This window comes from Pyrus communis, chromosome 8 (assembly GCF_041283825.1).
Source record: "Pyrus communis isolate YQ-2024b chromosome 8, ASM4128382v1, whole genome shotgun sequence".
NCBI classification, from domain to species: Eukaryota; Viridiplantae; Streptophyta; class Magnoliopsida; order Rosales; family Rosaceae; genus Pyrus; species Pyrus communis.
Window position 1 is genome coordinate 5,711,551 of NC_142572.1, and position 25,863 is coordinate 5,737,413.

The following is a 25,863-nucleotide window of genomic DNA, read 5'->3' on the forward strand; positions in this document are numbered from 1 at the left end:
CTACGTCCCAACTTCACACCCTACTCTTTTTCTTACTGTAGATTAGTGTATAATATCGTTTGTACTCGAAAAAATCATTAAGCATATGTCCCTATGCGTGTGGTTTCATTATTTGTGCGTTTTAATTAGGGCTAGTACACAGTTTTTTGCAGTTTTATTTTAGGGTAAAAGCAAAGCCGAATTTTTTTGCGGTTTATTCATTTTAACTGGAATCGAAGTAAAATCAAACCATTCAGGTTTAGTTCAATTTGGTTTTAATTTGGGCCTAACTTATAGGTGTGTTAAAAAATTGGGCTTACCTTACATGCCTGTTTCGATTTCGGGTTCTCAACTTATTTTTTCAAATTTTAATTTTACAATTTTTTTTCCAGTTTGTTTTAGCCCTCAAATGGGAGAGAAGAACATTTTAAAGTAAGTAAAACCAAAACTGATAACCACTATACCAAAGTTCAAGGAAATTCCTTTGGGTTTGTTTCAAAATCAAAAGGGAAAAATAAATTCCAGCAACCAATGACCACTATACTAAGATTCAAGTATCCAAATTTAAATCTTGTATGGATTCCGCCAAATAACCAATACCCAACACCTAACTTGCTAATTAAATTAAATATTTCTTTATAATGCGGTTCGGCTCTATTTCGTTTCGTTTCCAAATATTAGGAATCGAAACCAAATTGTTATTTTAGCTTTTGGTGTGATTTCAAACTGAAACTATTTTCAAACCAAAAAAATGAATCGTTCGATGCAGTCCAGTTTAGTCTCGGTTCAGTTTTTGATTTTCCGTCCCAAATGCCGACCCCAAAACTTTGCACCTATATGGAATTTACATATGGGCGGAAAAGCGGAGAAAACCGGGAGAAGTCGGTAAACATAGTAAACCAAAAAACCACATTGAATAAAGAAACAAAAATAGGGGCATATTCGTCAACATACCGCCCAATAACTTGACCTCCTCCTCACTACGCTCGCAAAATCCCCCACCTCAAATCACAAACCCTAGCGCTCGCGAGCCCTCGGACACCGCCGCAGATTCACGCACCCCCGCCGCTCCAATCCCTCTCGGAGATGTCGCACTTCGGTCGATCCGGACCTCCGGACATCAGAGAGACCTACTCCCTCCTCGTCCTCAACATCACTTTCCGTAATTCCCCTTTTGCCCTCCTCCTCCATCATCCCCTTGCTCAAAATCCTAACTCTCTCCCTCTCTCTGAAACACTCTCTCTCTCTCTCTCACTCTCTCTTTGTGTGTTTACAGGAACCACCGCGGACGACCTTTTCCCTCTCTTCGACAAGTACGGAAAGGTCGTCGATGTCTTCATTCCCCGAGACCGGAGAACTGGCGATTCCCGCGGATTCGCTTTCGTTCGGTATAAGTATCAGGATGAGGCGCAGAAGGCTGTGGAGAAACTTGATGGTTCCTCTCTCACTCTGCCCGCTTATTAGCTTAATTAGAAGCTGGGATTTTTTAATTAATCAATTGAATTTTGATTTCAGGGAGAGTTGTCGATGGTAGAGAGATTATGGTTCAGTTTGCTAAATACGGCCCCAATGCGGAGCGAATGTAAGTTTTTCGTGTGATGTAATGGGTTTTGAGAATTGTGTTTGTTGCAAGTTTTGATTTTTTTATTGGAGTGTTGCTGTTTTAACAATTTTGGTTTGGTTTGTTTTTGATTTTCTAGCCACAAGGGTAGGGTAAGTGAATCAACTTCTAAGCTCAAATCAAGGTCCCGAAGCCGTAGCCGGAGCCCTCATCCTAGGTGAGGTTTCTTCATTTGCTGGAATTGGGTAAAGCACAAATCGTTGTATTCTGATTAACTATAATTGGGTAATACCGATATCTTGTGTTCTAATGTTGCGTTTCTAGTCATGCATTACCACATATTGGTTTTGCAGTTTCCTTCTGAATAATATGTGCGTGCTGTATTTAGTTGGTATTTACAGTTCACTGTTTGCTTTAATACATCTACGCATTTAATTTTAGCAGCTGATAGTTATCAGTTGCCATTGAAGTGGACTGCATATATGCCAGGGGTATGCTGTTGTAGCATGGGGTGATAGTTGTATCATAGGGTGATAGGTGTAGCGGTCTGGACTGGTCGATTTTTGTTTCTTAAACGCTATCTGGTATTGGTGTTTTTCACCATCCTACAACTTTTTGGGGTTTTGGTGAAATTTTCTGCCGAAGGAGTAGAGGAAGACTTGGGTAGACTTTGGAAGAGACTCTAAGAAAAGACTTAGAGGACTTGGATCTAACGGAGGACATGACACAGAACCGAGCGCAATGGTGTTCTAGGATTTATGTAGTCGACCCCACTTAGTGGGAAAAGGCTTTGTTCTTGTTGTTGTTGTTACACCTTCGTAGATAATTTTTCTTTCTTTTCTTCATTTTTTACTGGGGGTTTGCACATCCGTTTCTGTTTTTATTTTTTAATGATTGGGGTCCTAGCATAATGGCAGAGGACCAAAGGACTCTTTAACAAGGCTCAGGTGTTTTGAATTCGAAATACCTACTTCTTTCGATCCTCAACATTCTTTCTTTTTTCATGTTGACGAAGAGCTCTTAACTATTTCTTAGTGCTACATGATGCTTTGGGTGGAGGGTGATGTCTCTGTTTCAGTTATTTGATTCTTGCAACGGTACAGCTGTTCTTTGAAGCTGGTGTATTTTTTTTATTTTTTATATAAATTTTTTTTATTGAGTTTATTAGTACAGTTATTATGTGTTTGTTAGTAATTGTGTGCTTTTGGAAAGCTGTATCACTGACATGAGTATAAAATTTGTGGAAATTATGTTGCAGCAACTGACCCTAAAAATTTTCAGGTATCGAGATGAATATAAGGAAAAGGATTACGGAAGTCGCAGTCGAAGTAGGGATAAATATAGTCGTGACAGGCACCATAGGAGTGAAAGAGAGCATCGCTACAGAAGTAGGAGCCGCAGTGCAAGTCCTGATAATCGTAAGAGGGGCAGATATGATGATGAGCGGCGGAGTCGAAGCCGGTCGTATGGAAGGTATAAAATATTGTTTCTGATAATGTCTTTTATCATGAATTATTGTGCCTTACTAAAGTGTTATATGATGCTAACCTTTTGTACTTGAAAGTGCCTCTCCTGTTCGGAATAGTCCCAAGTCTCGCAGGAGCCCCTCTCCTCGTAGGAGCTCATCTCCTTGCAGGAGCCCTTCTCCTCGCATGAGTACATCTCCTCGTACGACACCTTCTAGGGTTGAGAATGTTCATGGACGCAACCGCAAGGAACGCTCTCCTACCCCCAAAGATGTTTCACCACATGGACGACGTGATGATTCTCCAAGTCTTTCCCCTCGTAAATCTGATGCTGATGTAAGCCCATACACTTTGGGTAGATATTTAATTGTTCCTATTGTTGGATTGCAACATATTATTGCATGAATAAGTCTGTATGAGTCGTTTAAGATGTTATATTGTTCTGCAGGAATGATGGACCCTCATCTATTGGCCCGAGATGATAACCTTTGGCTTGACGCCTTGTGTCTGCATTCTTAGTTGGAGGATGAGTTTCATATTTGGATCAAAGTATTGAATGTTACTTTTGACTTCCTGCAGTTTTGTTGAAGGTTAAACATTTCTTTGTTGGACTCAGTGAGTTTTTTAACTCATCTAAGTCTGATGGTAGCCTTTTGTATTCTATTACTGGGCTGGTACAATATTAAGGGTTTGCTGTAGTTTTTATAATGGCCTTAGCAGTCCATGCGAATGGGAGTCTTCTGATTATTGTTTTACATTGCAGTTTTTTAGGTTCTATAATTAGCGTCTTTATTTTTTTTTCAAAATATTTAATCTTTTTGGTTTCTTTCTATTCGTATTTGTTTTGAGCTTTTTTATTGCTGGCATTTTTTCTGCTTCGTTATTTTTACTTATGTTTGTTTTTTCTTTCCTTGAACTGAAACTTGCTTTGTTCATATGCTTACGGTGGACCATATACTGGCCTTATTTATTAGTGATGTTCGGGAAGAGTGAACATTGCTGATTGGTGAGATGCTGTAGCTGTACTAGCTGTTGGTGCTATTTCTACTACAGAAATGGTAGATGTCAATGTGTCGTGTCTCTGCTGATTGCAGTCTGATTGCAGTCTGGTCTTATCCTATTATCCTACTTGCAATGGTCGATAGTTTGGCCTTTATGTAGTGGTATCAGGAAGAGTGAACTTGCTGATTGACGAGATGCTGTAGTAGCTGTTGGTGCTTTTTTAACTACACAAATGGTAGATGTCAATGTCATGTTCTTGCTGATTGCGGTCCGCTCTTAACCTGTTTTGCTTTCATGAAACTCTGGTTGGTAAGAGTAAAACTCATGTTTCCAATCTTATATCCATCGGTTTTTCAGTTTTTTGTTTTTCCCTTGATCACACTGATTTTGCTTCACTGATTGTAAAGTTTTGGTCCTGTAAAGGAATCGGGGATGCTGTGGTTGCCTAAAGTTGGTCGGAATTCACTTGCCATTGCATGTAGCCGATGCAGTATAAGCTGATGCATTAATTATTTTTAGGAGCTGATGCGGTTTTTTTCTTATAGGAGCTGATGCAGTTTATAGGAACACATTGATTTTTGTTTTGCTTTTGTTTTCTTTTCTGGGAGTAGAAAAAGTAGCTAGGTGGTGGGCGCGTTACGATCGATCATTAGCTAGTTGCTGGCAGCCGCAGCAGTGCTATGAATATTCTCTAGTCATGCCCTTGATGCAATAATTGGATATTTAGGTAATATTTAGTTCATGTTCAACTGAAGTTAAGCTTGTATAATGATATTCTACTATTGTGCAATTTTTCTTTAAATTCTTTGAATTTCTTTCGGGTCTTGGTACGACGATATCATTGTTAAAACTCCTAGATGCTATAATCGCAATGTAACATGTTCATTCTACGTTGAAGGAGGCCTTTGCGTATTGGGTTCTGTATTGCAGTAATGCTGCGTTATTCAAAGTCTCACAGGGGAAGGACCTGGCTACACCTCACTGTGGCATCTTAGGCCGAAAGTAGTGTTACTTTAACTTAAAAACACTAGGCATTTCGATGTTGGCACTGGATGTCACTGTAGCGTGATCAGGGGTGTAAGTCTTGCGTCTTGCGGGATTTTTGTTACACTGATGATTGGCCTTGTATACGTGTGACTGGGTCTTCCGACTCCTCACAACTAATAGAAGAGTTCGGGCTGGTTTGCTGTTGTGTTTTTGCAAAAAAGTAGCACATTAAAAAATTTGGAACATCAATTATATATAGTAAAACAAAACAAAAAATGCTTATTTAAAAAATTGTTGCCGGTTCCAGTAGAGAAACATAGCAAAGTTTAAGCATAGTCTACCATGCGACCATGCTTCTAAAAAAGTTATTTTTTCTTTTTTCTTTTTCTTTTTCAAAACATAGTGAACAAGTGCCCATTTAATGAAACGTTCAAAGGATGTGTATATCTTTGTATATTTTACAAAATGACAATCTTTGTTTTGCATTATATTTTTTGGCAATTATTATATTACATTAAATATTATATCATTTTTAGTCATTTAACATATTTATATCAATTTTATATTAAAATTTACCAAACATTCAGACACTGTTTTTTATGTTAAAAACACTTTTACAACAAAAAACTTTACCAAACACTCAACAACTTTATTCTACAGTTGTTTATTCTCACAATACAACATAAATAATTTTTTATTTATTTTTAGGGTAAATTACACTTTACCATCTCAGGTTTGTGGTCGATTTCAATTCCTTACAACATCTTTAAAATATTTTAATTTCATAACTCAAATACTATTTTATTTCAATATAATACATCCGTTACATTTTCCATCCATTAATCCTTTAAGAGTTGACATGGCTGCCACATTTGTGCCACGTGGCAAAAAAAAATAAAATTTTAATTGAAAAAAAAAAACTGAATCTTCTAAAAAAAAAAAAAAAAAAAAAACCAAGAAACCCAGAATCCCATCCCTTCCCCCCCACGCTTCTCCTCCACTCTCTTCACCTCCCCCGACCCCAAAACCCAGCCCATTTGAGCTACTCCACATCATCTCTCTGGCTTTTCAATTCCAAAAAATCCATTCTAGAAATCAAAGGGCAATGGAATCAAAAACAAAAACCCACAAAAGTGCAAGAAACCTAGAAGAAAGAATGGTCCTTGCAGGACTTCGAGATCGGAAAACCCATCTCCTCCACTCTCTTCTTCTTCCGCTTCTTCTTCCCTCTCAACCCACCTGGCGATGCCGCGAAGAGGCCCGTCTCGAATCTGACTTTCCACAACAAAGTCGATAGCGAGGAAGAAGGTTTTGTCAATGGGGATCCAGGTCGAAGATCCGAGACCAAAATGTGGCGGCGGCGAGGCGGTGGGTTTGCGGGGATGGAGACGTTAGTGAGCGAGGATGGAAGAGTAAGGGGTTAGCGGGTTGGAGAAGAAAGAGAGAGATGGGGGAGTTGGGGGTTGGGTTCTGCGTTTTTCGTTTGTTTTGTTTTGTTTTTTTTTTAAAGAAGATTTAGGTTTTAAAAAAAAAAAAATTAAAAAGTTATTTTTTTGCCACGTGACACAGCCACATCAGCTCTTAACATATCAATGGATGGAAAATGTAACGGATGTATTATATTGAAATAAAATAGTACTTGAGGTATGAGATTGAAATGTTTTAAAGATGTTGTAAGGAATTAAAATCAACCCCAAACTTGAGGTGGTAAAATATAATTTACCCTTATTTTTATTTATTTTTCAAATCACAACAATACCAAACTAACCTTAAGCTTCTAAGAGGAGAAAATGCGAGATGTAGTAAATGTGAGATGCTTTTTTTATGCAACGGGTGCAGCCTTTAAAAGGTATTACTTGGTCCGATTTTCGATCTTACACCAATAATTTGAGGACTTGCCCACCAAAAACCGTTGCTAAGTCTTTACAAGACAGACTGTCGATCCTACGCCACTGCAAAAGTCTGCTGCAGCCCTGAAATAATTATCTTAGAAAAAAGAAGCCTAACTCGAAAATTGGTTTTGTGCACTTCTTGATCATGCTTCCTGCTGTTGGGGCATTTATAATTGCTTTCTATTCAATCTATGTCATTTTGAGAAGAAAAAGGAACAAAACGAACAAAGCGACATTCAACCAAAGATTTGAATTGCTACAATATCAATATTTGATGGAAAATATTGTACGAAGAAATCGTAAAAGCAACTGAGGATTTTGATGCTAAATATTGCATTGGGAGAGGGTCAGTTGGAAGTGTTTACAAAGCAATGCTGCCCTCAGATGACTTGGTAGCAGTTAAGGACTCCATAGTCCGTGTGATGGTGGTGAGTAGAGCAATCGAAAGAGTTCTTAAACGAGGTAAGGGCATCAACTGAGATACGCCGACGGAACCTTGTTAAGCTTTATGGTTTCTGTTAACATTCGCGGCACTCATTTACGACTACCTTAGAAGGGGTAGCTTGTATTCAGTCTTGGATAATGATGTGGAAGCTAGGAAGTTGGACTGGAGTAAGAGGGTGACTATCATTAAAGGTGTGGCTTATGGTTTATCCTATATGCACTCTAACGTGTCTCTGCCAAATGTTCATCGAGACATATCCAGCAAGGACATTTTGTTAGATGATACATATGAAGTTCGTATTTCTGACTTTTCTTTCTGTCCAATTTGGTATTGAAATTTCTTTCTGCCAATTTCATGGTTTGACATTTCATACACTGTTATTCTGACATAATTAACCATAGTTGAGTTGGTAAGTGAGTTAGAGAATTCTTATTTGGGCATGGTGGTGATTGAGATGTGATATATTAAGGTTTTGATTACAAGAACGAAAATTCTTCTTTCATGTCCGAAAACAATACAAAAGAGAAGAAAGACCCTGCAACCTCAATCAAACTTTGAAAATGAACACAAATAACACAAAAATCGTGTTTTTCTTAAAAAAAAAAAAAAAAAAAGAATTTGGAGTAGCGTTTGCCACAAGAAAACCAACTTAAAATTTCATATTCATATTTCTATATACAAAATCAAGGCCAGAGATAAAGATCTCGGGTTTTGGATTTCCGTGATTTCTCTAATACACTGAAAATGTGAAAAACGGCAAATCAAAGAACATGTGCATGGAAAAAAGAATTGAATTTGAACGCGCCTCACACGCCTTGTCAGTTTCTTCCTTTTTCTTTCTCCAGGTGAGTTTTGCTTTGTGCTTTTCAGCGGCAAGGTGGATCTGGCGGATGGTAGTGGAGTGGCAGTCTCCAGACTGTCAAGGACTGCTGTTTTCGAGTTTAAGTCTATTGATTCGAGGGTTTTGAAATGCAATCGTGTTGATCCTGAGATTGCGACTGTTGGTAATGATGATGATCAACAAGCTACGATGGAGACGACCAGGCTAGTGATGGCTGTTGACGGTGTCAAATTGAGTTGGAGAGACAAACGTCTGAATGTTCAGAATGGATTACATGCTCTGGATTTGGATAATTTCAAGTGCGATCTTGATGATGAGTTGGATTGTGCAGTTACAAGGGGTGAACATGGCCCTAGCTTTCAATTTTCTGAACGAGCAATGAAGAAGATGTGCGAGCCATGGGAGAAGTCATTAATTGTCAAGTTGTTGGGTAAGCCTTTCTCAATTGCTGTTTTGTATAATCGTCTAAAAGGAAAATGGGGGCCGAATGTTGGTTTTAAGCTTGTAGATTTAATTAATGGCTATTTTGTTGCAACTTTTGAGAAAAAGGAGGATTTGGAATTTGTTCTTATTGGAGGACCTTGGGTTATTTCGGGTCAGTACCTTGTAATTCATAAATGGAAACCTGGGTTTGATGCTAATTCTTCCAAAATTACGAGGATTGTTGTTTGGGTTAGAATTTTAGGAATTCAAGCTGAATTTCTTGATGTTTGGGCTCTGAAACGAATTGGTTATTTTCTTGGTAAAGCTTTGAAAATTGATGCACTGAACTTGGCTCGGGCTAGAGGAATTTGCTTGAATTTGTGTTGAATTGGATCTAACTAAACCTTTGGAGGCTTATGTACAATTGAATGGTGCATGGTTCAACTTAGAGTATGAGGGTCATCCTGATATTTGTTTCAAATGTGGAGTGTATGGTCATAGAAGAGATAGTTGTATTGTCATTAATGAGGTGGTTGGTGATGTTTCTAGTGATGTAAATGGTATGAATGTTGATATTGGTGGGAAGGAGATTGGTGCAAGTGCTGGTTGTATTGTTAATTCTAATACTAATGGTTGCAATACTAGCGTTGATGGTTCTGTTAAGGAATCTGTTTTGGGACCTTGGATGATTTTTCAAACAAAGAGAAGGAGTAAGAAAATGAGTGGGGATGTAGCTTCTAGTAGTAATAAAGGAGCTACTGGGTCTCATTTTTCTATGTTATCGAAAGAAGATAATTCTCCTCTAGTTTTCAAGTACTAAAGTTTGGACTCCTAAAGTCAAGAAGACCACTATTTCTAATAGAGCTCATATGGTTGATATTTCTAATTCTGTGCATAAAAGTGATACTCAAAGGTTTTATGAAGAGCACTGATGTGGAAAATTCTAGTGTGATTCATCCTCATTTTGAATTTGGTGAATCTGTTTCAACTGATTGGTTTCGCAGTGAGGATTGGCAGATACTTGTTGCTAGTCGCTCAATTGGTTTTTAGGCTTCATTTAATGGTCATGAACCACCTAACATCCATGCTCAAAGTAATTGTGGTGAGATGGACATGACCATTGGTAATGATTTGCATATGCAAGGTCAAGATGATTTGGTGGTTGGCAGTTTGTTACCTATGGATGATATGATTTCTAAGGGTGGTCCTAATTCCCATGTTGGGGAGGGACCATTCTTTTCTTCTTGATTTACCTGATTGGGCCCCTTCCTCTATAGTAGTTGCTATGAATATTTTAACTTGTAATATCAGAGGAGTTGGGATAGATTTGGCTGCCACGACTGTGAAGAAGTTGGTGATGAAATATAAAGTAGATTTGTTGGTTGTTGTGGAACCCCGTATCAGTGGGGATAAAGCGAAAGAGATTATTCGTAATTTCGATTTCTGTAGTTGGGAGATTGTGGATGCTACAGGTTTTTCTGGGGGTAATTGGCTTTTATGGAATGAGACTAAAGTTAAGGTGAAGTTTGTTGAAGCTTGTGAGCAAGCTCTTACTATTCAAGTATTTTATGATTGTAAGCGTAGTTGGTATTTTTCTGCTATTATGGCAGCCCTGATATTAAAAAGAGAAATGCCTTATGGGATTTTTTCTATAATTTTAAGTCTAGATGTGATCTTCCTTGGCTTCTTGCTGGAGACTTTAATGAGTTGTTGGCCTGTGATGAAAAGAAGGGGGGCTCTGGAAGCTTTAGTTTGGGTGGTTTTAAGGATTGGTTTGATGCTAATTTTATGGTGGATTTGGGATTTTCGAGTCTTTTTTTTCACTTGGGATGGTGTTAATAAAAATGGTGTAAGAGTCTTTGAAAGGCTTGATAGGGCAATTTGTGATCTTGCTTGGAGGGAAATTTTTCTTGAAGCCCATATCAAACATCTTGCAAAAACTATTTCTGATATTACTCCTATGCTCATCACTTTGGAAAGCAAGTATATTCCCAATCCAGAGTTTAAACCGTTCAAATTTAAGGCTATGTGGATGAAGCATGAGAATTTCAAGCATTATTTGGAGTCTAATTGGAAGTCCCAAGATGTTGGTATAAATTAGAAACTTGGTTTTCTTTCTGGTAAGTTGAGATGGTGGAATAAAAATATTTTTGGTCATCTTGAGTGGAAGATAAGAAGGTTACTTGCTCGAATTGAGGGTGTTCAAAAGGCTCTATGTAATAATTGCAGGCTTTTTTTTTTGTTGAGGTTCAATACTTCATTATCTAAGGGTTATAATAATCTTCGAGTAGGAGGAAATTTTTTGGAAGCAAAAATCAAGAGTTAAATGGCTTCAGGAGGGAGATTGGAATACAAGGTTCTTTCATCTTTCTACCATCATTAGAAGGAGAAAGAACAAAATTGAAGGTTTGTTGAATAATGATGGCGTGTGGGTGGAGGATACGGAGGATCTCAAGCAGATTGCAGTACATAACTTTTGTTCTTTATTTGCTGATTCTTTTGATGGGACTTCTAACGGTGTGATGCCTAATCTTTTCCCTTATGTCGATCAGTCTTTGCTTGGTGCTTTAAAAGAAGATGTGTCTCTTCAAGAAGCTAAAGATAGTTTGTTTTCTATTGGTGATATTAAGGCTCCTGGGCTAGATGGTTAACCTGCTGCATTTTTTTCAGAATTTTTGGGGGTTATGTAGCTCTGACATCATTTGTCTTATTATTGAGTGTTTTAAGAAGGGCTCTATTCCAAATGGTCTTGGTAGTACCTTAATCACTCTTGTTCCTAAAGTTGAAGGCCCTCAAGATATTTCCCAATTTCGTCCTATAAGTTTATGTTCTACTTTGTATAAGGTGGTAACCAAAATTCTTGTTAATAGATTGAGACCTATTATGAAATTTGTTATCAGCCCTAATCAAGTTAGTTTCATCCCTGGAAGACATATTACTGATAACATTATAATTGCTCAGGAAGTTTTGCATACGTTTTCCATCACTGAATGGGCAAGAGGCTATATGGCTTGGAAAATTAATTTATCTAAAGCCTATGACAGACTTAGATGGGATTTTATAAGGGAAGTGCTTGTTGAAGTGGGTATTGATGATTTGACTGTCAAGCTTATTATGGATTGTGTAAGTAAAATGGATTACAAGATTGTAGTTAATAGGGAATGCTCAGCCAGTTTTAGGCTAGAGAGAGGTGTTAGGCAGGGTGATCCTCTCTCTCCTTATCTTTTTGTGTTATGTGTGGAGAAGTTGGGGCATCTTATCAATGAAGCTGTCTCTAATAAATGTTGAAAGCCTGTCAAAGTGGCTAAAAAAGGGCCTGCCATTTCGCATTTGTTTTTTGTAGATGATATTATTCTCTTTAGCGAGGCTTTTATTTCTCAAGCTAAAGTGGTTAAATGCTGTTTGGACACTTTTTGTTGTTTGTCTGGGCAACAAATTAGCTTTGAGAAGTCTCAAATTTTTTGCTCTTCTAATGTGGACATCAGTGTTGCTGATCTAATTAGTGAAATTTGTGGCTCTCCAATTGTTCAGGACTTGGGAAAGTATCTAGATGTGCCTTTAATTCATTCTAGAATTAATTCTAGCACCTATATGGAGGTTGTTAACAAGGTTCAGAGTAGACTCTTTGCATGGAAAGCCAACACTTTATCTATTGCTGGAAGAACTACTCTTATTCAAACGGTTGCTTCAGCTATTCCAGTGTATATGATGCAGACATGCAAGCTCCTAGTTAGCACTTGTGATTTAATTGATGGATTGAATAGGAAATTTTTGTGGGGTTCTTCTGAAGTCAAAAGTAAAACTTGTTTGGTGAGATGGAGTTCTGTTTGTCTTCCGAAGAACAAAGGTGGTTTGGGTCTTAAGAGAATGAAGTACATGAATGCTGCTCTTTTGGCCAAGTCCAGTTGGCGTTTGTTATAACGTGATGATGGTCCTTGGGCTAGTACTTTCAGAGGTAAGTACCTAAGTGGGGTGAATTCCGATATTCTCAAATGGCCAACTGGTAGGGTAACTTCTAGCTCTTGGAAGGCTGTGGTTTATGGTGGTCAATTGTTGAAAAATGGTCTTATTTGGAGGGTTGGCCCATGTGCTAATATTAGTTTTTGGTTTGATGTCTGGCTTGATGATGGCATTCTCGCTAATAAGGCCTTGATTCCTTTGGATGATTCTACTAAAGCTTTAAAGGTTATAGACTTTTGCTATGGTAATCATTGGAATGTTTTTGCCTTGAGAGCTGTTCTTCTGGAGGAATATGTTTGGAAGATTTCTGCGATTCCTATTGGTCTCAACGATGGAGATAGTGATTGTATTATTTGGAAGCATTCAAATGATGGAAATTTTAGTGTTAAATCAGCTTATCTTGCAAGTATTGATGATGAGGTTTTTGCCGATTGGAGTTGGAGTAATATATGGAAGCTTAAGCTACATCCTCAAGTGCTTCATTTTTTATGGCTGACTTTGTATGGGAGATTGCTTTGCAATGAGCAAAGAGCTAAGAAAGGTATGACTGATATTTCCTATTGTGTCTTTTGTGATGGTTGTGTTGAATCTATTGATCATATTCTTCGATGGTGTGATAGTGCAAAGTTAGTGTGGAATCAATTGGGTATGCATTCAATTGTTATGTCCTCGGTTGATATTGACTTTCATGATTGGATGAGAGTGAATCTTTTTTCGAGAAGTTTGCTTTGCCATAATCTGCCTTGGTGGGGTGTTTTTGCCTTTGCTTGTTGGTGGTTATGGAAATGGAGGAATTTAAGCATTTTTGCGTCTGATTTCATTTTCCCAAGTCAACCTTAGATTTTCATTTTTAAAGCTGCTAAAGAGTGGTTTGAGGTGCAAAATGTTGGTGCTAAGCTTGTGAAGAGTAGGATTTTTTTAGCCTGGGATCCTCCTCCTCCTAATTATGTCAAGTTGAATGTGGATGGCAGTAGAAAGAGTGGCAAGGGGTGCTCTAGTGCTGGTGGGATTTTACGTGTTGTTGCAGGTGTGTGGATTGCTGGTTTCACTATAAATATTGGTGTGGGGAGTGTGCTTAATGCTAAGTTATGGGGTCTTTTTCATGGTCTGTCTCTTGCGTGGAGATTGGGTTACAGAAAAGTGCTTGTTGAATTGGACTCCGTTGTGGCTGTTACTTTAGTAATGGATTTTAATTCCTCTATGCACCTTCTTGTTCACCTCATTACTGCTTGCCGGGAGTTATTGAGCAGGGATTGGATTTGCTCGGTTTCTCATGTTTATCGTGAGAAGAATAGAGTGGCTGATGGTATGGTAGATTTAGGCCATAAGTTTGACATTGGTCTTCATGTTTTTTGTGAGCCTCCTCCTCTTGTGGATAGGTTGATCTTGAGGATGCTGTTGGGTTTCCTCATACCCGTTTTGTTAATAGTTAGTTGTTTTTCTTGGGTCTGATCCAATTTTGTAAGTCTGAGGAATCATGTTTCTGTAAGTATTTGAGTACCTAATGTTTGTGGGTGGTTACTTTTATTGTTTTCTTAAGAATTTAACGTTGAGAATCTGCATGTGGTTAGAGGCTGAGAAGGGAAGGTTGCAAAGGTTTGATAATTTTTTATTTTTGTCAAAAGGAAAAGCATGTGATTTTGTTACTCTGTTAACTCTCATTCGACATGTATACTTGTGTTTATTTTAAGTATTGTAATCAAACTTGTTAACTGCGCTTGTGCTTGAACGAGTTGAGGACATAACAGAACAAATTCAATAATACCTTAACCAAGTACATACTATTGGTACCGGTGTACCGCATGGTGATTGGTTCTTTATGAGCTGATATGGTTTTCATAATGTTGCATGTTATTGATTTCAGTTCAATAGAAGGAGCATATGGTCTTATAAAAATGCAATATTTACCTTAATAATCTCAATAGTAATATGGATTTAACTTCCGAGTTTGTGGTGCTGCAAATGACTAAAGCTTATAGTTTTCTACTTGTTCCTTATCTCTATGTCATTTATGATGGACCAACCTTATCAATTTTTAGGAGTAAAGACATCCTGACGATCATCAAAGATCAACTGTCAAGACTTGGTTAGTTTTGTAAATGTTAGAGTCAATGTTAGTCAAAGATATGTTAGAGTTTTTTAACTTTGTTTAGCTGAGTTGTCTTCTAGTTAATCTATGTATATCTGAGTATTTAATCAGCTTTGTAACCATTATTCTCCTGCAATGTAAAAATCAATTATCTCACACGTTTTAACTAGTTGAGTTTAATATCAGTAACTCAATCATCTCCCACTGAGGGACTGCTACATGGTTCTAATGAAGCATGTCATCTGAAAGAAATTGTTTTAACTAGGGAACCTGAAGCCACCTATGCACAGGAGTGTTCTTGTATTCAGAAGGTAAGGGTTGCGTATATGTAAAGTGGGATTAAGACTTAGTTGAGTTTATATTGCTTTTTATGTCTGCTATTTTCTAGGGGACTGATGATTTCATTCTTCCTCAAGTCCGGATAATAATGTTTTATTTCCTTATAACATTTATTTGTGCATGTAGTTCATGTTTTATTACTTCTATCTGAATCTAATTGAAACATGTGTTGTCACATAGGATGGTGGTAATGCGAGTTCAAATGGACGACTCCAGGAGCGCCTTGAAGTTTGTAGGGCCTTTGGAGATTGCCAATTCAAAAAGGTTCTATTTTTTCTTCTTTAACGCTTTCCCCTCTCGTTATTTGTTTCCTTTGTTTTGAATGTAACATAAAACAATTGTTTATAGCTCTATATTGAAAAGGATCAAATCTGTAAAACTTGTGCTATTGTTAATAAATATAGCTCAAGTTATTATTAATTGGGAATTTTATTTTTAGACAGAAAGTCTGTGTAAATGATTCTTTTGTAATTACTAAATATGCTTCAGTTTATCCATCCACTTCTCTGGGGACAAAACCATATTACTTTACTCTGCAAAAGATGGTTGAATTGAATGTTAATGTACTAGAAGCTTTGATTGTATTATCTCTGTTTTTCCATTGAATGAATTAACTGCTTAGTAACTTTAGCTGAATGCGTTGGGCTGTGACAACCATAAATTATCAACAACTACTAGAATGTTAAGCAATGTAATATAGTTGTGCAATGTATTTGCTAACTATTATGATAATAAACATGAGGACTCTATATCCTTGTTATCTTGAGCGCCTACCATGTCCTAAACTACCTTAATGCAAAGTGTACCAAATATGTAATTACGCACTATACACTCTATCCACACGACATGCACATGATATGCACAATACATTCATATGATATGCACACCATGTGTACTACATGCACATGATATATATATACACAATATGCTTAGTTTCCTGTCAAAACATAAGTTTTCAATGATTCTGTTTTGGTTTTACAATGTGTATAACTGACCTTTCAACTTCCATATGCATGTTAGGTCTTGGATTTGTAACTTCAATTACATTCATATTTCTCGTTAGGGTGCATCTGTCCTGGGCCTTGGAGAAATGATATTTTGTTACCTGATTATGAAATGTCCAGTGTTGGCTATTAAGTATGGTTACGCTGGTAAGATGAGAACGTGCATTTGACAAGAAAACGTCGGGTACATTTGTAGGGCAAGTATTTTTGTGAATTCGAGTGGTGCATTTGTCATTCTTATTTCTCTAGTGTATCTAACGTATTTTATTTGATTGCTTTAGGCAAATTAAGATCTACAATATTGGACCAAGGCTTGTAGGTGTTGATAGTGTTGGCAATAAATATTATGAGAAGCTTAAGACTTAATATGCTTAGTGTTTTCTACATTTTCCCCCTTCAAATTCAGTACAATTTCAACGACGACGTTCTTCTTCATCTCTTGCAGCTTTTATTGCTAAAACCAAAGAGGTGCGACATTGTACAGAAAGAAAATTCCACTGTGGAAGGTGATGAATTTATTTACCATTCCAAAGGGCACAGCCTCAATCGAGGGCGGAGAGGCTGGATCACATACTAACCTTGGGAACCAGCCAAGAAGGAGCGAGTAGTATCTATGACACGTGCGTGCTCAAACTTGAAAAAAATCGGCTATATTGTGTTGTGTATTCCATTCGGTTAATAAATGGAATGTGATAGCTGTGAATCTTTTGGATGCTTGCTGTACGTAAATAACACTCCTAAACTTGATGGTTTAATTAAATACTGGTATTTTGATTTGTCAAGGGGTAAATTATCTTAGTTCAAGTCTAGAAGGTTGTGTTTCACACTTCACAGTGTTTATACTTAGCGGAATGGTGTTCGTCTTGCAATGTGCATGTTTTCAATATGTAGTGTGCATATTATGTGCATGTGTTGATCATGCAATGTGCATGACATACACAGGAGCATGCAATGTACATGACGAGGATGCAATGCGCATGACATGTGCATCTTTTGTGCATGCAATGTGCATGAGCAGTTAATGTCCTTTCGGAATGATTATTTTTTTCGGCGAATCAACGTCAGAAATGATAGCGGAATTCCAGCTTTTGGCCCCTCTTGTTAGCTCAAACGGTATGAGGGAGATAAGGTGAACCTCACACCGGCAAAATCAGAGGCTAAGCTGCTCCATGAAAAGATTTCAGACAACGAGGCCTACAATGATGACGATATCATCAGGATTCTGGCTACGCGGAGCAAAGCACAGACCAATGCAACTCTCGATCACTGCAAAAAAAGAATTCGGGAGTGACATCAACAAGGTATGCAGTTGAGTTTTACGCAATCCCATTTTTGACCGGAATCCTCTGAGGCTTGGATTTGATGAGTGTTTCTATGCCCAGGATCTGAAAGCTGACCCCAACGAGTACCTTGCAATACTAAGCGCCACAAAAAAGTGATTGGTCCGCCCTAACAAGTGTTTTGAAAAGTCTCTTCGTCTGGCATTTAACAAACGAGGAACAGATGAAGGAGCCCTCACTGGAGTTGTCGATGTTAAAGATGCTCCACATGCAGTGCACTGTGCTTTACAGATTCAAAGATGCTCCACATGCAGTGCATTGTGCTTTACAGATTCAAGCTATGCTTTACAGATTGGAATATGGTTCCCACGTTAAGGATGTATGATTATGCATAGTGGACAGCAAGGCCACTACATGTGTATACTGACTGATGCATCATAGACAGCAAGGATGCTTATTCCAGCTGCTTTGTTTATTTGCATGCGTATGTAGTAAACTGTGTATAAAAACTCTGCTGCAATTGCAGTAGATCAATCATTCAAAAATAAATTGGATCCAAGTTTAATATGGTATCAGAGCACCGATCTTGGTGACTCTAGAAAGCTCATTCTGCTTCCGCCACAAACACAACCAGTCCATCTTCATTAAACACAGCCACCATGGGCGACGAAAGACCAACTGAGACGATACCCCATGTATCTGATCCTCTCATTCTGCATCATTCAGACTCACCAAGCCTTGTCTTAGTCTCACAACTTCTTGATGGACACAACTATGGACAGTGGAGCCGTTCTATGCGAATCGCCCTCAGCGCCAAAAACAAACTAGGGTTCATTGATGGATCAATCAAGAATCCCGCAACCACTGATGCCAAGTATCCAATTTGGCAGAGATGCAATGACATGGTCTTGTCCTGGATTTGGCAATCCGTGCAGGGCAACATTGCCCACAGTATACTCTACTGCAAAACTGCATCAGCAGCATGGAGAGATCTTGAGGATCGTTTCTCGCAAGGAAACGATTCCAGGATCTATCAAATTCGACAAGAAATTGCCGAACACCGACAAGGACAACTATCTGTTTCAGATTATTACACAAAATTGAAAGCTCTCTGGGATGAATTAGCATCATATCATGGGCCCATTGCCTGTGAATGCGAGGGATCCAAGGCACATGCAGACAGGGAAGAAAAAGAGAAAGTCATGCAGTTCTTAATGGGTCTGAACGAGAGTTACTCAATCATACGAGGTTCTATCTTGATGATGAGCCCACTTCCAGATACACGACGAGTCCATGGATTGGTTCTTCAACATGAACGCCAATTGGATGTGGTAAATCGACGTGAACCTATCGCCCATACAATGCAAACCAGTCATTCGACAGCACCAAAACGAGGCTATGGTGCCAACAACCCTAATTCACGGAAGATATTCAAATGCAGCTGTAGACATCGAAATTTCGGTGAAATGAATGTTAACCAATAATTAAAATTTCAACGCTCACGTGTCACATAAATTTTACATGTAGCGTGTGACTCAACGAAAAATCGAAATAAATTGGAAAGGTCATCAAATAGGACACGTGTCAATATCTAGCAGAAATGATTTATTTCATCTGATTATTTAAATCCAAAAATCAAGTTTTGAAATTCTATAAATAGGAAGCCAAGGCATTCATTTGAGGAAGAAAAGAAAGGAAGAAGAAAAGAAAGAAAGAAGGGAATTTACATCACACCAAAACCTTGAAGCCTTGAAACTCTAAAGCTCTCAAGCAAAATCCCGAAGGATCAAGAAAACACTCTTCGTTCTTCGTCAAACCCTCCTTCAAGGTCAAGCCCCAACGGCCCTTGAAGAACTTCCGCCGACTCAAGATCAAGCCCCGACGGCCCCTTGAAGAAAGTGTTCATCATCCGTTCGTCCTAAGATCAAGCCCCAACGGCCCTTTGGATCAACAACCTCAACAAATCCACACATCCAATCAGTCTTCAAGATTAGGCCCAAAAGCCCTTGAAGATCCGCTCATCCATCAACCCTCAAGATCAAGCCCCGACGGCCTCTTGAAGAAATCCATACACTCAGTCTTCAAGATTAGGCCCAAAAGCCCTTGAAGATCCGCTCATCCATCAACCCTCAAGATCAAGCCCCGACGGCCCCTTGAAGAAATCCATACACCCAGTCTTCAAGATCAAGCTCAAAAGCCCTCGAAGATCCGTTCATCAACTGTTCATCCCTAGATCAAGCCCCGACGGCCCTTTGGATCAACAGCTCATCCACAAACCTACACTCTACGAAGATAGAATCAGAGGATCAAATTACAAAGAGATTGTAACCCCAAAATCATTAAACATAAAATATATTTTGTACACGGTATTCTTGTTTCTTGTTTCAGGAACTTTTCGTGTTTACAAATTTGGCACGCCCAGTGGGACTTCTCTACCTCTCATCTCTATCCTCAAATCATCGAAAAACGCAAATGGCATCAAGAAAGGATCAAGCTGTTCCTGCAATCAAAGCAAAGAACAAGAACATCATCGCCGCAAGTGGTGATATTTCGGGCATCATAACCCGAAGTAAGGCAAGAGCTCTTTTTGCTGCAGCTTCCGCCCCTGCATTAACTTTGTCAAAGGAACAAGAGCACTTGAGGTACGAGCCTGTGATCACCCTAGCCTCGCTAAGGGCATCAAAGGGGGAAAGCCCGAGGAAATACTCAGAGTCCCTACTCTCCGACGCTGATTCGAGCGGTAGTACAACCATGCAAGTCATGACCACTGGAGCAACTTCAATCGAGGAGCAGCTAGCTCAGATGAATGAAGCAATCGCAAAGCTCACACGGACTGTGGAAGAGAAGGACTTGCAGATTGCCGCACTTGTCAACCAACTAGATGCGCTGCCCGACGTGAAAGTCGACCCAAATATTGGCCTATTAAAGAAAGAAGACGACGAAGAAGAGGAGCCACCAGTGGAGAAATTTGAAGAGAAGCTGAAGCTAGACCAATCAACGGCATTCATGGGATCTCTCTCTATCCAGCAGCTACAGGAGATGATCGCAAGCACTGTCAAGACACAGTACGAAGGAAGCTCGCATGACTCCGTACTGTACTCAAAGCCTTACTCCAAGAAGATTGATGCTTTAAAGATGCCAAGGGGTTATCAGCCCCCAAAATTCATGCAGTTCGATGGAAAAGGCAACCCGAAGCAACATGTCGCCCATTTCATTGAAACTTGCAACAATGCTGGGACAGAGGGAGACTACCTCGTCAAACAGTTCGTGCGTTCGCTGAAAAGTAACGCTTTTGACTGGTACACTGACCTCGAACCTGAGTCTATCAACAGTTGGGACCAGCTAGAAAGGGAATTCCTCAACCGTTTCTACAGCACTCGTCGTACTGTAAGCATGCTAGAGCTGACCAGTACGAAACAGTGGAGAGATGAACCTGTCGTCAACTACATAAATAGATGGCGCTTCTTAAGTCTGGATTGCAAAGATCGGCTTTCTAAAACCTCTGCCATTGAGATGTGCGTTCAAGGCATGCACTGGGGGTTACATTACATCCTCCAAGGTATAAAACCAAGAACATTCGAAGAGCTAGCAACTCGTTCCCACGACATGGAGCTGAGTATCGCTAATCATGGGAAAAAGGAGCCAATTACTAACTTCAATAAGGAGAAAGTATTCGCCCCAAATGTAGACAAGACCGGGAAGAAGCCCGCTAAGGAAGCTTTCACCGTCAACACTACCCCCATCAAGACCTCTTCAGCGCCCATCAAGACCTCCTCAGCGCCCATCAAGATCTCCTCCAAGAAGAAAGCGAAGGAGATAAAAACAAGTGAGCCTTCTCGCACCCAAGACAGATACAAGAGCACCTTGAGAGAGAGTTGGAACAGAAAACGTACCCTTTTCCTGACTCTGACATGGCTGCCATGTTAGATGACTTGCTGGAAAAAAAGGTGATTGAGCTACCCGAATGCAAGCGTCCTGAAGAAATGAATCGCACAAACGATCATAGGTACTGCAAGTACCATCGTATTGTGAGCCATCCTGTTGGCAAGTGCTTCGTTCTCAAAGAACTCATCATGAAGCTAGCACAACAAGGGCAAATTGAGCTCGACCTTGAGGACACGGCCGCAACGCATACCACTACAATTGCGTTTGGATCGTTTAACCCTGTGCCTCTCCAAATGACACCTGACCGTTCCCGTGAATGCTTAAGTTGCACGGCACCTCCTACACAACCATCATTGGAGAGAAGCGACCAAGATACACATGCTGATGATGAAGAAGGATGGATATTGGTAACCTACAAAAAGACAAGGAAACCAAGACCACAAGTCATACAGCCAAAGGTGGAACAAAGAAGAAATCACCACGGCCGCAACAATGCGAAGCCTAAAAGAAACATAAAGCATAATAAAACAACATATGCTAGGGAACCTATGGAGCAGGAGCCACGCATTCCCGTTTCCTTGCGTGAGTACTTCCCGAATGACTTTTTCCAACAGTGCACTACCGTGGCCTGTCACATGGTTGAAGTAGAAATAGAAGAGCCCTCAAAAGGCAAAGCTATCGCCACTGAGGTAGAAAAGACCCTTACACCTGGAGAAGGTCTGCCAACACACTTTAGCATCGAGGAAGCGCTACCATTGCCAAAAAAGATGCGAAGAGCACTAGCAGCAGTCTTGGCAGGTCCCGACGACCACGAAGTGCAAGAAAGTAACGACGAAGGCTCGAAGCTTCAGCCACATGAATGTGCCACATGTTGTGCCACCCATGACGTAATTAACTTCACTGACGAAGACCTACTGTTGGGATCAAAGCCTCACAACCGTCCTCTCTTCGTCTCCGGGTACATAAAGGAATACAAAGTCAACCGCATGCTTGTGGATGGTGGGTCGGCCATAAACATCATGCCAAAATCAACAATGACCATAATCGGCATCAAGGTGAATGAACTATCCCTGAGCCGTCTGCTGATCCAGGGTTTTAACCAAGGAGGACAAAGGGCGATAGGCATGATCCGAGTAGAGATGACCATGGGAGAGCTCAAATCAAGCACGATATTCCACGTGATTGATGCAAGAACTTCCTATAGCTTGCTCTTAGGAAGACCTTGGATCCACGCAAATGGGGTAGTGCCGTCCACCCTTCACCAATGCCTAAAATTTTACCGAGAAGGAGTGAAGGTGATCCAAGGTGATACCAAGCCATTCACCGAAGCCGAATCACACTTTGCAGATGCCAAGTTCTACATGGATGAAGAGACGGTACCCGAAGCCCTTCCGGAAGAGATCAAATCCACGGGCAGAGCAGCACCTAAAAAGCAGGAGTGGCAAGCCATGCCTAAAAAACAAAAAGAGCAGGCCGGGCCATCTTCAAGCAAAGATGATGACGAGTTTGCTAAACCTGCAACAACCAAAGGGAGTAGGATGCCGTCAGAAGGACCGAACGCACCCATATTCCGGTATATCCCGATGTCAAGAAGAAAGAATGGTCAATCTCCATTCGAAACTAGAAAAGCCGACACACAGTGGCACACGGATAACGTGAAGTTGCTCAAGACGAATGCAGTTTTGCCTCTGACACAGCTAGGGGGTGCTAAGGCCGCAAGACTACCACAAGGCTTCATAAAAGCTCTACCAAAGAAGGTGGAATCAAGCTTTCTTCCAACCAAGAGGACCGAGGAAGGTTTCGACCTTAACACCTACAAACTCATGTCAAAGGCCGGGTACGACTTCGCTTCTTCTGCGGTGGCTGGAAAGAAGGTTTCAAACACTGTCAATGACGAAGAACGTAACCTCACCAAAACTCAAAAGAAGTTGAAGGAGCATGGTTACGGAGTTGACAACAACAAAGCCGGACTTGGTTTCACACCAAATGCACATGTGATGATTTCAAGCCAAGCGAAAAACACTAGCACTCAATATGTCAGCATGAGCATTGAACAAGACCAAGAAGAGCCTAAACCCTCCCCTCGGACGTCGGTCTTCGATAGGATGAGCCAGTCAAGCTCCAGAACTTCAGTGCTTAATCGCATTGGTGGTCAAGACCGAACCTCTGTCTTCAAGAGGCTTAACGCGCCGACATCCCAAAGCTCTGTTTTTGAAAGGTTGTTAAAGCCTAAGAAACAAAGCAACACAATTATCTCTCCTCTGCGACGATCAGCTTCAGAAAGGTTTGAAGATAATGGGAAGCCTTTTGGAAAAAGGAAGACAACACCAAAGGAAGAAAAGCTCAATGGGTTAGGAGAAAAGGACGACGTTCGAAGCTTGATTCCTTCAAGGATGAAGCGCCAAGCAATCCTAGAGGTTGACACAAAAGGACCACTAAAGGTAAGGAGGCGCATCATCGTCCACACTGGCAAATCTTCATGCCAACAAACCCAAGAGAACGGCACTGAAGATGAAATCCCTAAGAAAGATGTCACTTCTGGCTCTTTCGACTCAAAGTCTTCACCTCAACCGCTGGGGCATGCTCCAAAACCATGTCAGTCAAGTCAAGTGAAGATGAAGGATGGATTCATGTCACTCCGAAGAAGCTGCACGAGAAACATATGTCTTGTCCACAAGTTCACCAATCGGAAAGGGGGCAAAGCAGCTACTGTCAACCTTCAAAGCTACATGAAAATGTTGAGGATGATGAAATTACAACACAAAGATCGTTCATGCGGGATCTTTTCTTCCTCGAAGATGTCTTCAATTTCTCGATCAAGGCTCCTTGTTATGAAGATTGTGAGGAATACATTTCGAAGATCGCTTCGAAGAAATTGGACAAGCAGCAACCATCTTGTCCACAAGTTTATCAGTCGAAAAGGGGGCAAAACAGCTCCTGTCAACCTCCAGAACAATGTGAAAGTGTTGGAGATAATGAAATTTTGACACAAAGATCGTCCATCCCCATCACAATGTGCGACCTCTTCCCAGAAAACTTCTTCAATTACCCGGTCAAGGCTCCTTCCTATGAAGATTGCGAGGAACGCCTCTCCCAGAACACCAGACAATCCTTATGCCGACAAGCTCGAGAAGACAGCACCGAAGAGGAGATCCAAGATGTTTTCCACGTCACGGTTCAAGAAGGTAAAGAAGACGAAATCCCCGAGGAAGATGTCACTGCTGCACCACCACAGCTCGAAGATGGGGGGCAAGCCACAATCGATGATCTCAAGGAACTCAACTTAGGTACAAGCAAGAAACCAAAGCCTATCTTCGTAAGTGCATTATTAAGTACAGACGAGATAGAGGAGTATTATCAGCTGTTGTTAGAGTACAAAGACGTCTTTGCCTGGACCTACAAAGAAATGCCCGGCCTGGACCCTATCATCGCTGTTCATCATCTTGCGGTCAGGCCTGGAACACGGCCGATAAAGCAAACTCAAAGACGCTATCGATCTGAGCTTATCCCACAAATCGAGGTCGAGATCGACAAGCTAATCCAAGCAGGCTTTATTCGAGAAGTGCAATACCCCAAGTGGATCTCCAACATCGTCATTGTCCTTAAAAAATCAGGACAAATACGTGTTTGCGTAGACTTCCGGGACCTCAACGATGCTTGCCCAAAGGATGACTTCCCCTTGCCAATCATTGAAATCATGGTGGATGCAACCACTGGCCATGAGGCATTATCATTCATGGATGGCTCTTCTGGGTACAATCAAATTCGCATGGCCCTCGAAGACGAGGAACTAACAGCCTTTCGTACTCCAAAAGGTATCTACTGCTACAAGGTAATGCCCTTTGGTCTAAAGAACGCTGGAGCTACGTATCAACGCGCAATGCAGAAAATCTTCAATGACATGCTACACAAAAACATAGAATGTTACGTAGATGATGTGGTGGTTAAGACGAAGAAAAGATCAGAACACTTGAAGGATCTGCGAATAGTGTTCGAAAGGCTGCGAAAATACAACCTCAAGATGAACCCGTTAAAGTGTGCGTTTGGCGTCACTTCTGGAAAATTCCTCGGCTTCATCGTCAAGCACCGTGGTATTGAAGTAGACCAATCAAAGATCAAGGCCATTCAAAGCATGCCCGAGCCAAGAAACCTGCACGAGCTGAAAAGTCTACAAGGACGGCTAGCCTTCATCAGACGCTTCATCTCCAACCTCGCAGGGCGTTGTCAACCGTTTAGTCGCCTTATGAAGAAAGATGTTCCATTCGTATGGGACAAAGCATGCCATAATGCTTTTGAAAGCATAAAGAAATATTTGTCAAGTCCACCTGTCCTGAGGGCACCTGTGCCCGGGAAACCACTCATATTGTATATTGCTGCTCAGGAAAGTTCAATCGGAGCACTCTTGGCGCAAGAGAATGAATCCCAAAGAGAATGAGCACTTTACTACCTCAGTCGAACTCTCACCGGCGCTGAGTTGAACTATTCCCCAATAGAAAAGATGTGCCTCGCTTTGGTGTTTGCCATTCAGAAACTCAGACATTACATGCATGCTTACACCATCCACTTGGTTGCTAAAGCCGACCCCGTCAAATACGTTATGACTAAGCCAGTCTTGACAGGGCGACTCACTAAATGGGCTTTGCTTCTTAATCAATATGAGATCATCTACGTCCCAGCTAAAGCCGTCAAGGGACAAGCGCTAGCAGACTT

At 40.3% G+C, this 25,863-nt stretch overlaps 2 protein-coding genes across 5 annotated transcripts; both read left to right on the plus strand.

Moving 5' to 3' along the window:
* The first annotated feature begins 912 nt into the window (after window positions 1-912).
* On the plus strand, window positions 913-4,819 carry LOC137717603 (uncharacterized). 4 transcript variants are annotated; one of them, XR_015965642.1, is made up of 9 exons: window positions 913-1,141; window positions 1,256-1,414; window positions 1,495-1,561; window positions 1,680-1,757; window positions 2,822-3,013; window positions 3,105-3,342; window positions 3,455-3,621; window positions 3,981-4,317; window positions 4,432-4,819. XR_015965642.1 is itself a non-coding variant. In XM_068457017.2 (7 exons), exons 1-7 carry the CDS (start codon window positions 1,066-1,068, stop codon window positions 3,458-3,460), a joined length of 816 nt encoding a protein of 271 aa, XP_068313118.2. In that variant the 5' UTR covers window positions 913-1,065; the 3' UTR covers window positions 3,461-3,714. The 4 variants fall into 4 exon arrangements, 2 of the variants coding, with proteins under 2 accessions (XP_068313118.2, XP_068313119.2); XR_015965641.1 differs by having other exon boundaries at window positions 3,981-4,819; XM_068457017.2 differs by lacking the exons at window positions 3,981-4,317; window positions 4,432-4,819 and having other exon boundaries at window positions 3,455-3,714.
* A 3,222-nt stretch (window positions 4,820-8,041) lies between these two features.
* On the plus strand, window positions 8,042-16,778 carry LOC137716810 (putative protein phosphatase 2C 8). The gene is made up of 4 exons (XM_088698832.1): window positions 8,042-8,603; window positions 14,832-14,956; window positions 15,165-15,248; window positions 16,434-16,778. Exons 1-4 carry the CDS (start codon window positions 8,363-8,365, stop codon window positions 16,563-16,565), a joined length of 582 nt encoding a protein of 193 aa, XP_088554958.1. The 5' UTR covers window positions 8,042-8,362; the 3' UTR covers window positions 16,566-16,778.
* Window positions 16,779-25,863: the final 9,085 nt, after the last annotated feature.